Raw genomic sequence first — 12,538 nt, 5'->3', positions numbered from 1 at the left:
CCACTCTGCTGATTCACCACAGTTCTGCACAAAATCTTGGTGTTTCTATAAGTAAATCAGTCAAACAACATATTCTCTGAAATTAAGAAATGAGCCTGGCTTCTGCCATCACTTGATGACAACAGGAGCAACGGCAGCAGTGATGGCAAACAGATGCAGGAAAGTGTCTGTGCAGCCCACGTTTTACTGGAACTGGCTCGTGTTTGGAACTTGCAGGTACTTCCACTGCATAAACATTTCTACATTTTGGACACAGCTTCTGTGGCTTTTACATTGGCCCATGTGAAGTTAGTCCTGGCCAGCCTTTAAAGGCTACAGTCAAGAATTAACTTCTCAAGTATTTTTTCAGGAAGTTAAAAAGCGTTGGGTGAAATCGGGGGGGGGGGGATTGTTGAATTTTTAGATCACAAGGCCAATGCTTGACAATACATTGCTGTGCATTTCTGCAAATTCTAAGGCATACTCTGAAAACTCACTTGACCACTTAATTATTTAATTTATGAGCCTGATTTTCCTAAGTGCTATAAGAAACATCATTATGAATTGATCCAGAAAGATGACATTGGCCATGTCACTAACAACTGTCATACTAAGCTACATTAAGTAATGATGGACAATATAGATGCTGAATATTATCCTGATTTCTTAGTACCAATTACATATTGGATTTGCTTCATCTGATTTATTTCTTGATAATGTTTTCATTATAATTTATACCCTGCTCTGTCCCATTATAGTGAGACTTCCAGGATACTCTTTGAGACAAACTCTAGAATATTGTTTTCACTTGCAGTTTTTACACTGGATTCCACAGTAAACTTCAAAAGATATGGTTCCTATTTGAGCTCAATCTTCAACCTACAGAGTAGTTTTAGACTTCTTGTGTCTGCTTAGACAAGTGCAAGGAAGTGATTTGTAGTGCAGATATATATATATGCATATATAGATATGTATTTTGCAGCTGTCAGTTAACCAACCACCTTGCATTGCAAAGGGTTGTCCAAATATGATTCCAGATTTCTCCTGTATTTTTTCACTCTGTAATTCCATGACTATGTAGATATAGCTGTATAGCTCACTCCACTTTTCTTTTTATTTCTTTACCTTTTAAATCAACACTAACACTTTCTTGTCCTAACCCCTGCTTGTTTCATGCCTACCCTGAAGGTGACACTCCAATAAATTGCTCACAGAACCTCTCCCACCTGCCCTTCTGTGTGGATGGCATCTTGTTGTACCACACCTTGAAGCTATCCATTCCTTTTCTCCTCATCCATCTTCTTCCTGGCCTTGCAGTGACCATGCACAGAAACTTTTCACTGCTCATCCCATGGGAGAATTTACAAGGAATTTTTCTAATTTCTTTCCAGTACCAGAGAATCCCTAGAGAAGTATGTGCAGCACAGATATCCAACACCTTTAAAACCCAGCCATGTGATTTCCTGCACATTTTTTGGACTGCAATGAATGCAGGTTCTTCAGCAATTTCACATATAAAGTTTCTGCACTGGCTGAACTGCATGAGGACAAAGAATAGATTGATTTAGTTTTATTTCCAGTGTTTTCAAGGCTGGATTTGCATGTTCAGACACTATGAAAGAGTTGCTCTTGGCAAAGTTAAGCCATTTTCTTAAATACAAGTATTAAAACTGAGCAATTACCATGTATTGCTAAACATTTCACAGCAGATTAGTCAGGATGGGATACAGTATGCGAGGAGAAAATAATTGTGGCTGTTTCTCAAATAGAGAGGAAGCACATTTATGCAGAGTAGCATATGCCACTGGCTGATATTTAGGTTTTCCCCATCACCAGAAGTGAAAAGCTGAACATCTGTATTATATAATCCTCCTGCTCTGCTTCCAGAAGGCACAGAGGGCTCATTAAATACTTGACTACTGCTCTCTGGTAATTGGACAGGAGCAGGGGGTTTGTTTTAACTCTTTTCATTCAGAAGCACCTTTGGTGACTGCAACTCCAGCCAATCTATTTTACTGTTTTGGCCACACTGTGGCATTTCTAAAAATCTTTTGCCCTGCCAGGCCTGCACACTGAGCCAGCCAGATAAATACCCAGTTTGTGTTTGAAGTTACATGAACAAGTTGCATAAAAAGATCAGATCTGATTAACAGATTTAAAAGGATATGAAATTGTTTCCTTTTTTGCCCCCTGTTGACAGGCATAAATGACTTCAGTTACCTGCACACAAACTGCTTTGAGCTCTCCATCTACGTTGGCTGTGACAAATATCCCCACGAGAGTGAGTTGCCTGAAGAATGGGAAAACAACCGCGAGTCCCTGATTGTTTTCATGGAGCAGGTATTCCACAGAAGTGCAAATTCTAAATAACTTGGTGACTACTCCTTTCAGTTTGAGAGAGAGTTTAAGGTTTCTGATTTATTTTTTCTTGCATGACTAATTACATGGTTATTGGTATATATGGTAGAAATCTTCCCTACAAATAATACTGACATGTCACTTCAGCCATGAAGCTTCTCAAAACTTGATTCTAGCTTGCTAGAAAATTTGCCAAAAACCTTGGGTCTCTTGCTTCATCTGTTCTTTTTATCTATATCTTGAATTTGATGCCTCAGGAATCCTAACAGAATTCATAATCTGATTCACAAGTTAATGCATGGAGGGCTGATGTGGATTTAATAGTGATATTTCACAATATTGTGAGCCATAAAATAGGAACATAATACACATAATTCACACATGGAATTAATAATTTGTTGTAACTTCTTATTAATACAACTGTTCATTGCTGTGCAATATTTACTTGCTTTTTTATTCTCTCCATAGGTCCATCGTGGCATCAAAGGCATAGTGAAAGATGTGCATGGAAAGGGAATCCCAAATGCTGTTATCTCAGTAGAAGGTGTCAACCATGACATTCGCACAGGTAAAAGAAAAAAGCAAAACCATGAGTGCAAAAGGGCAGATTTGTGGTTTAAAAGCAAAATATAGAATTTTATGGAAGGTTTGAACTCTTCTAGGAGAAAGGCCAGCAGGTAGGATACAGTCCAAGGAGAGTGGTGCAGAAGGATTGGCACATGAGGAGGGAGTCATTTCTTTCTATGTTGCAGCTGTGTAGACAAGAACAGAACTATGGTTTTCCTCTCCACTCCCCTTCTTCTTTCCACCTCCAACAAAGTATTGAGCAAATAGGCTTTTATGTGCCCCAAATCAACAGCCTGATTAAGACTGTGTCTAAAGAACTCTTACTGTCACTTTTCTCATGTAAATGTAGTGCAAATCTAACCCAGAATAAATGTAGCACTGAAAAACAAGGGTGCAGGTAATGCCATGTTGGGTAAAGAATGCTCCTCTGGCTGTTAACAGTTATAGGACTGTGAATCAGAGAAACACAGAATCATTTAGGTTGGAAAAGACCTCTAAGGTCATTGGGTCCAATCATTAACCCAGCACTGCCATGTTACCACTAAACCGTGTCCCTAATACCACATCCACATATTTTTTTGAACACTACCTTTATGTGGTTTTATGTCTTTGCTGGTGTTCTGGGTCCTTTATTTGATGCCACTTTCATGAGCTTTGCCACTGAGGCACAGTATAGCACACAGACACATAAACTGATTTCAGGCTATGGAATATCACAGAGCTTTTGACTTCCAAATCCTTAATGTTTGCTACAGTAGATGATCTGAGCCAGTAATGAATCTTGGAATAGCAAACTTAGTTTATGATTGATTTCAGTGGTACTATGTCTCCATTGTAAGAGAAAACCTTGAATGACAGATATTTAATTAGACAATAATGATTCTGCCTTAAACATTTCAAAACGGGACCACTGGGAGATGATAGTGGGAATTAAAGTAATCAGCTGTTTTTTCTTGTCTTGGAAGCCTTGGCAGTCTTGAAAGTCTGCCATGAAGTGTGGGTTGTATTACTCTGTTAACAGAATTGATGTATTGCTCTGGTTGAGGCTGAGTTAATGCAGTGTGTGATTAACCTCCAGCCCTCTGTACACTGGATTGCCATGTGAAACAGAAGTCAACAGATTAAAGACAGTAAAAGTGCTACAGGAAGGAGACTCATTGACAAGTCCAATAAATGGGCAAGATCCCAAAATGCACCTTGTAACACTCAGGGAATGATGCAGCTATTTGTGTCTCATCTTATTGCTGAGCTTCTATGGCTCAAGGCCATCTGAACTTGTTTAAAATAAAAGTGTTTATTTATTTCTTTTTAATTTTTCTTTTTAATGAGACATTTAAGCTCACACTCTGTTTGGGAACCACCTTTTAAATGGGAACATAAAAGTTGTCTCCTGTTTTATATTATCCAGATAACAATACACGTCTCATTAGTCTCTGAAATCAGAGGATTTATGTTAGAGCCAAAAAGCTAAAATGACACATATAACTCCAGATAAAGAAGGCAAGCTGTCAGCAGTCTTCTTTCATTTATACCTTTTAAAATGAAAAATGTTTCTATTTAAACCTCTGAGTTGCCTTGATATAAAAATAGGCCAAGCAGGAGAAGAATTATGGCCACTATCTCTATTCAGATAAGTTTTGTTTCAAGTGAGCTCAGCTCTCAGGTGTCTACTGTTTCATGGATACATTAATGTGATTAACTACTCCGTAGAGCCAGACAAAATTTATCTGTAAAATCCCTCTAATAACATTTACATGTTTGAGAAAATTTCTTTGCTTCTTCCTGTGGACAAAGAAAAAAAAAGTGCATGAAAAGCACATTGTTTTTGATTTCTCTTCGACATACAATTTATCTTATGGAAAGAGAGGGATGCTGACATTCAGCTAACACTATTAATAGGCTAATTGAAGACATTGATCCCGAGACTAAGAGCTTTGTGGGAAATTATTCCATTTTCTCCTGATGCAGATGTAACTATCGATTAAATCTGAGTGATTACATGTTGTCACAGTTAGAGATGGACTATGGTCTATAAGATAACCTTTGGAAAGAGTTCATCAACTGGATGAGCAAATGCACCTGTTTTCCCCATGGTGCAAAGGCGTTTTTGGGGTTACTTCCTGTAATTGCACATTTTAGGAATGTCAAAGTCTATATTGATGAAGAAACATTCAGTTTGTTCCTGGTGAAACATTTCTGAATCACAGCCAGAGTTCAAAGACCAATACCTGTTTCTGTGTGATTTGTGCCAAAGCATAACTAATTTCATTTCACACAACATTTAGAGAAATTTTTAATCAATATTTTTATAAGATTCCTATGATTCCGGTGCATATTATGTAACAAAACCCAAGGGTTTTGAAGTAGCATTTAGTAATATTTAATAAAATTAGTCCAAGCTAAGCATAATTCTGATATTATAACTATCCAATCTCATTCCTGGCTGCCTAGGCACTAGAGAAAATTTGAGTTTTAGTTGTTACATGCATTTGGTGTGCAGCAGTATGGCCAGCTTTCCTGGACAGTCTTCCATAGGTAAGAGAGTATTAGATAGATTTTTATAGTCTATTTGAAAAGGGTGAAATTTTAGTGTAAAAATCACTTTTGCACTTTTACAATTACGTAATTGTAAGTAAGGTCTGTCCTATAAGGCTCCAAGTATTTCTCTTAATTGAAATATTTATGGAGTAATCTGACACATTTAACTTGTAGTAGTACTATGTTTGCCTTAATGCATTATTATTTTATCTAAGCAGACATGGCAATCCTTTTCCACATCCAGGAGGTGGAAATGGATGTAGTCTGCCTCCAGCCTGCTCCCACTGGAACCTATTATTTCAGCAAACCTATTATTTACTAAATTTATCTGGATTTTTAATTGTGTTTCTTTTGCCATCTGTTCTGAAATTTTTTACCTACTGGATTTAATGTGATTTTCAGAAAACCCCCAACCTTTTAGCCTGGTATTAAATTCTGGGCACTGACAGCTGACAGAAATACTTGTGTCTGCTGGCTTGTAAATGGAAAGGAGGCAAAGTGCATCCTGCTAATGGCTTAATATCCAGCTTTGTAATAAATTCCCGGTGATGTGTGTGTGTGTAGGTTTATTTCTGGCCTTGTGTGGGGCTGTGATGAACTGACTGTTAACTGTGTCAGAGGAATGTGGGTCAGTTTTGCACTCCCGGGGCTAGAGCAGGGCTTTGAGCAGGGATGTGTTCACAGCCACTCACAGGGTGATCCGTAGCCTTTTCCCTGCCCTGTAGGAATGCCAGAGCATTTGCAGCTAAAAACGAGCCCTTGGGGATAAATACAAGGAATTTGGGCAGATTTATGTCTCATCCTTTTGTTAAGTCTCCAATGGACCCAACGGTAAAGGAGAACTGAATAAAGAGCTTCTCTTAGAGCCCTTCCTAAAAATACCTGAATCCTGAGAAATAGAATGTTTGATCATCAACCCAAATGTGGTCAAACTGGATAAAAGAAAAATCTAAGCAAGTTGGGATGTAAGAATTAACCTGAATGGGAATGGGTGCAATTCTGAGGCACTCAGAGACTGCAGTTTCAGGGTATAGTCAATGTTGATGTTTTTTTAACACTTGCGGTTTGCAAACGTGTTTTTTTTATTTTACCAAACCCTAAATTAAAATCCTATTTCTTTAAAAAGAGCCTGGCTAGTCTGATTTTTCCCTAAATATAATATTTTTATGCAAATCATCTTTACTTTCTGCTACACCCTGCATTGCCATCAACCCAAGGCCAGCACTAGTAAGGCTGTCAGTTCTCATCAGTGCTAAAAAACTCCAACCTCTCCTAGTGCAAGACATGTTCCATTTCTATTTATATACAGAATTACATGTTTGAATATGTACTTTCATTCACAGTGGGTTTTCCCGGAATAGAGTGAAAAACTGATTTTTGATATTAGTTTTTGACCTATTTCAGTTCACAACTAAGAATAACTGCTAGTTAAAATCATATTTAAAAGAAGCCTAAAGTCATCTTTATGTACAGATGGGTACATAAAATGAGTACATCTGAGATCATTTGTGAGGGAAAAAGAAGAAACCAGTAAGTCCTGATTCAATGAGGTGTTTAAAATATATCTTTGTGCATGAGTAGTTTAGTTGATTACAGGAGTTCTGTTTGTGCATTTACAGGTAAGAAAGTGGTTAAGTACCCTGATGAATTATACTTTGTAGGAAAATCAGTGTAATAAAACTCAGTGTAAGGTTTTATAGACGGAGATATTTACTTACATCTCCAAGTGAGTTGATATTATGTATTCGCATGCTTTGCATACAAAATAGCACCAAAACCTGTGTCCAGGCAGCCTGGTCAGGGTCATGGGTGCAGTGTGGTTACTCCACTGGGGCTCCTCTGGATCCATCAGTTACAATTAATTTGGGGAAGGTTTTTTGTACCCCTTGCCTCAGGACCTTCCACCTGCCAAAAATTTTAAGCCAGATTGAAGCCCACTGTCCTTTTTTCATCACTTGGAAAATGTGACTGAGGTGTGTTTTCCTCTAGGGTTGGCAGGACAAGGAGGGGGTGTGTGTGATGGGGAGCAGCCTCTTTGACACCCTCCTGGTGTGAGGATGGGGGGGTTCCTGGTTGTGGTGTCATCTTACCCCTGTGCATGGACTTCTGTATCCTCATTCAATGGCCCTAGGTTGCTCCAGGGGCAGTTTAGGTTAGATATTAGGAAAGATTTCTTCGTGGAAAGGGTTTTCAAGCACTAGAACAGGCTGCCCAAGAAAGTGGTGGAATCACCATCCCTGGAAGTGTTCTAAAGACATGGGATTGTGGCACTCGAGGACATGATTTAGTGTTGAACATGGTGGTGGTGCTGGTTTGATGGTTGAAGGTGATGATCTGAGAGGTCTTTTCCAACTGAGAGAATGGCCTGAAATTGTGTCAGGGCAGGGTTAGCTTGGATATTAGGGAAAGCTTCTTCCCCCAGAGGGTGGTTGGGCTCTGAACAGGCTGCCCAGGGCAGTGGGCACAGCACCAAGGCTGACAGAGCTCAAGGAGTGTTGTGACAACACTCTCAGGCACATGATGTGACTCTTGGGGAAGGGCCTGTGCAGGGCCAGGAGTTGGACTCAATGATCCCTGTGGGTCCCTTCCAACCCAGGAGATTCCGTGATTCTGTGAAAAAACACGTGGATGTGGCACTTGAGGATGTGGTTCAGTGGTGAACACAGTGCTGGGTTGATGGTAGGGCTTGATGATCTCAGAGGTTTATTCTAACCTTAATGAGTCTATAAACAACACCTTCCTCAAGGAGGAAAGACCAGTGTCCTAAAAAAACCCTCTTCTTCCCCTCCCAGGAGCCGACGGCGATTACTGGCGCCTCCTCAACCCGGGTGAGTACGTGGTGGGCGTGAGGGCCGAGGGCTACACCGCCGCCACCAAGACCTGCGAGGTGGGCTACGACATGGGGGCCACCCAGTGCGACTTCACCATCTCCAAAACCAACCTGGCGAGGATCAAGGAGATCATGAGGAAGTTTGGGAAGCAGCCCATCAGCCTGTCCATGCGCCGGCACCGGCAGCGGGCGCGGCACTGGCAGCAGCACCGATAGGCGCCGGCCCGGCATCTCCCGGTGCCCACGAGCTCTGCTTCTGCCAGCCTGGCTGTAGTCATAGTGAGAGTTTCATAGCCCATCTCTTCGTGCATATTTCTCTGCAAGAGGCCTTTCTGTTAGTGGAGCGGGATGGACGGTGGGGGTTCTCGTTTTTGGTGGAAAAATCGGAAGCAAAAATTCAAGCTCAGCCAAAAACGGCCCCCGGGTTGAAGGGAGAGGCAGGAAGAACGTAGGAAGGTGTTTTGAGTTAACCTGGAGTGAAATGTTTGGCTTGTTGGGTTGTTTGATCCTTTGTAAATCTGTTTTCTTTAAAAAGAGGAGAAAGGAGGATTAAAAAAAAAAAAAAAGACACTTGTAAAGGAGAAGTGTTGTTCTGAATGCAAAATTGAAAAATGTTGTATCTAAAGTATAAAATTGGTGCATTTTTGGAATTCTAAAGAAGTTTGACATTCCTTATGTTTTATTCTCATATGGAAGGAAAGCTGAGAGGGGACAACTTACATTTAATGTGGTTAAAACATGTCATAATTTCATCCCCTTTTCCCTGAAAGTCTCTCTTCTGACAAACACCAAAACATTCAGAAAAAAAACCTGCAGTGAATAACCCACCTTTGCTTTCCTGCTTGGGTTGTTTATATTTAAGGATGTAGTGTGAGTCCCAAGTTTAATGCCAGGAGTGTTTTCTTCTCTGGCTTTTTAAGACTGCACTTTTACTCTGTGAACTAAACCTAATAAAAAGATCCTGGGATAAGGACCACTTTGGTGTTGTGGCATTGCAGCCCTTCTCTAATGTGGGACAAGGACTAGAACAAAGCTTTTCCTGAGGAACAGCCAGTTGTGTCATGTGTATGAGAGGAGAGTCTTAGCCACTGATAGGTGCTTAGTTCATAAATTAATTGATTTTTGGCCTGATTTTAAGTGCCTTTTGTGCTCATGCACATCTCATGCCACTGTCTTCTGTGACATGCAAGGGATTTTGGGTCCCACTGCATGATCTGCTCATCCTGCTTCTGCAGCTGCTGCCTCTATGGGAGCAGGATTTGTGCTTTTTTTACTGGCTTTTAAGTAACAAAATTGTACAGCAGGATAGGATTGAGGAAAGATGCAGATCTAGAAAGAATGAACTAAATACACACTGGACAAAGTGTCAGTGGATGAAAATGTAACTTTGCTCTGTTAGCTCCAGTGCTATGATCTTAATTATACCAAAAAAAAGGGTCAGCTACATGATTTTAGCCAGCCAAAAGTCTGTGGCTAAATAAACATCTTGTAATATGCTTGGTAGAAAGACTGCAGCATACACTTCCAAATACAATTCTGTTTTAAACATTTTAATTGCTATTACAGTTTTTGCCTGTTTGATATGATTCTTGGAACAGACATTCCCCAAAGTATCGTTCAAAGCTGAGGAAAAAATAAAGTGCCAGTAGAAAACTTACTGTAAAAGTATCACGTGACATCTGTATTAAATCCTTTGTTTTTCTTGTCAAGGAATGTTGGAAACACATACAAGGCAAAAAGATTTAGAGAATGAATAACATAATCATGAACTCTTGCATAGTAAATAGCCATATTTTTAAATTTCTTAGATAATTCCAGCTCATGCTTTTTGTGCAATTACCATTAAATAACAGCAATGTGTTTGCCAGCAAGGGCTTAAAGAAAACAGAAGAGTGCAAACGTAATTCTCTATGACTTAAATTGTGGAACAGCTCCAAGTCAGCATCATTTAGATTAACTCATAGAAGTAAACAAATAATCCAATCATTTGGAATTATTTCACCCTATTTACCACCCTTACAACGTTCTATATGCCATATATTTTTGCATGGCAAATGTAACAGCAATTTGTCAAAAAGGGTATTCTTTTCTGACAGGTGAGAAGGGATTAATGATGTCTTTGTGCAGGCAGCAATGTGACATAATTTTTGAATATGGAGTAATGAGAGCAGGCAATTTGTTAGCAGTTAAATTTGGCTTGTTTATTGGCATGTGTAGATTTTGTTGTCACCACAATAGATCAGGATCATACACTATATTTTGTGCTATGAACTGATGGAGTTTCTCAGGTGGATTCTCTCTGCAGTCCCACAAAGGCTGTCCAGTTGCCTTGCTGGGGGTGGTTTAACATGCACAGACAAATGAGGAACAAACCAGCTAAATTTAAATCCCTCTGATGATCAGGTTGGAGGTGGAAACCACCCTCTTAGTCCTGACAGGTCAGAGATAACGGTGTCAGAGCTTGACTTCACAAACCTGGAGGTTGCCATGCTTTGCTCTCAGAAATGAGCTTATTGCAGCGAGAAGTTATTTTTCATTTGGTAGCAAGAAGTGGATTTCATGGGGTATTCCTGGACATCTCTTAGGTGAAATTAGAGGGATTCTGATTGCTGAAGACCTCATGAACATCAGATGCTGAAGATGGTGGCTTTGGTGCTCTTTACTGGCCATCACTAGAGCTGACACATATTTGGGCACAGCAAAATATGACTAATGCAGGTGACTCTACTCCATTTTAGTCCAGGCATTACTAAATAAATGGCCTAATAGCTGTCAAGTGTACTTGTCTGTGCAATTATTTTTTGGTTGTCCAGCACCTTTACACTGGGAAACACTCAAGCTCAAAGGAATTTTACCAGGAATTTCAGACGTGTGAATGTCTCATGCTAGGATGTTTATGCCTGCCTTGGATATAATAATATTACCAAACTGATGTGTGTCCTATTTCTATATAGTTGTGCACTTGGGAGCTAAAATGTTCCTTTCCTTTGAAATACATAGCACTGTTATTTAGCCTTTAGACAGATCCAAACCAGAAACCAATAAATCTGGATACCAGTGCTTTCTCTTTATTTACCTTTTCCACCTCTTTAGAACAGGTACTTTTTTCTGAATTCTGTGCTTTTAATCTCTTTTCCTTTCAGTGTTGTAGGAAAACAGGAAATCCTGCAGAAATGCAAGGAAATGAAACTTGAGGATGAATACCAGCCCTTTTATAATTACAGATCCATTTTAACAGCCACTTACGTGAGAACTTTGCTAAGCTTTTATCATCCCTGCTATAAAAGACAAAAATATAACTCCTTTCAAGTAATAAGAAATTCAGCTGCACAACCTCACCCACACAGTAAAGGTTAAACAAATGAAAGGTTAAAACATGGAGATATTCCACTCTCCTTGATAATATCAGCCATCACTCATCTGCTCCCATGCAGAGCCCTGACAATCATAAAACACAGTGGGAGCTGACTGGCTTCTCCTTAACTATCCATGTCATGTTATCCAGCTATTCATTTTTTATTTCTCTAATTATCATAATTTTTATCATCTTCTATCTCAGTTTCTTCTCATTCATCCTTGTAATAAGTGCAGTAACCTCTCAAAGACAGCTCTCAGCATCTGCAAGTCACAGAATGGTTTGGATTGGAAGGAACCTTGAAGGTCATCTCGTTCCAACCCCCTGCTATGGGCAGGGACACCTTCCACCATTCCAGGTTGCTCCAAGCCCCGTCCAGCCTGGCCTTGGACACTTCCAGGAGTGGGTGAATCAGCTTGGGAACCTACTGAAACTATATCTCCTTACACGTGTTGGTATAAATGTAGTGTATCTTGGTAATCTCTAATCCAATTTTAATCTGCTGGCACCAGAAGGCTGTTAGGAGTATCTTAGCCTGGCTTTTACCAGGAGGTTGAGCTCTATGTGGGTAAAACTGATAAAAATGAATGTGAATGAAGTCATTGTCTATGCTGGTTGAAAAATACTTTTTTTTTCATTGGATATTTTAAGCCTGTCACATATTTTCAGCTTCTGTCACCAACTATTTTCCCTTCCTTTATCCACGTATAGCTGTGGGTTTTTTTCTCTACCTTCAGCTCATTATTTTCCCTGAATTTGGCACATCTCCCCAAAGTGTGGATTTCAGCAGGCAGTGACTGAGTGATCCAGTCAGATTTACTTGTCTCTTTTATCATCCTGTGGTAGGTGGTTGACCTTTTTGAGAAACACAAAAACAGAGATGAGTTAACTTGAAACAGAGTACAAGTTTC

General features: G+C 39.8%; 2 protein-coding genes across 2 annotated transcripts in view; both read left to right on the top strand.

Annotated features, from left to right (window-relative positions):
• Positions 1-11,949, top strand: part of CPXM2 (carboxypeptidase X, M14 family member 2) — a 75,606-nt gene extending 63,657 nt beyond the window's left edge. Inside the window, exons 11-13 of the mRNA XM_051801141.1 lie at positions 2,180-2,319; positions 2,806-2,905; positions 8,235-11,949. Coding sequence (XP_051657101.1) covers positions 2,180-2,319; positions 2,806-2,905; positions 8,235-8,488 — 494 coding nt within the window. The 3' untranslated portion in view covers positions 8,489-11,949. The remainder of the gene's footprint in view (positions 1-2,179; positions 2,320-2,805; positions 2,906-8,234) is intronic.
• LOC127477143 (uncharacterized) overlaps positions 11,135-12,538 on the top strand; it is a 347,576-nt gene continuing 346,172 nt past the window's right edge. Inside the window, exon 1 of the mRNA XM_051801066.1 lies at positions 11,135-11,149. The gene's annotated coding sequence lies outside the window, so the exon portion shown is untranslated. The remainder of the gene's footprint in view (positions 11,150-12,538) is intronic.

The sequence above is a fragment of the Manacus candei genome, unplaced genomic scaffold, assembly GCF_025592945.1.
Source record: "Manacus candei isolate 608988 ecotype Guabito, Panama unplaced genomic scaffold, ASM2559294v1 h1tg000050l, whole genome shotgun sequence".
Taxonomy (NCBI): domain Eukaryota; kingdom Metazoa; phylum Chordata; class Aves; order Passeriformes; family Pipridae; genus Manacus; species Manacus candei.
Note: the sequence above shows the minus strand (reverse complement) of the source record. Positions and strands in the feature narration are given on the sequence as shown.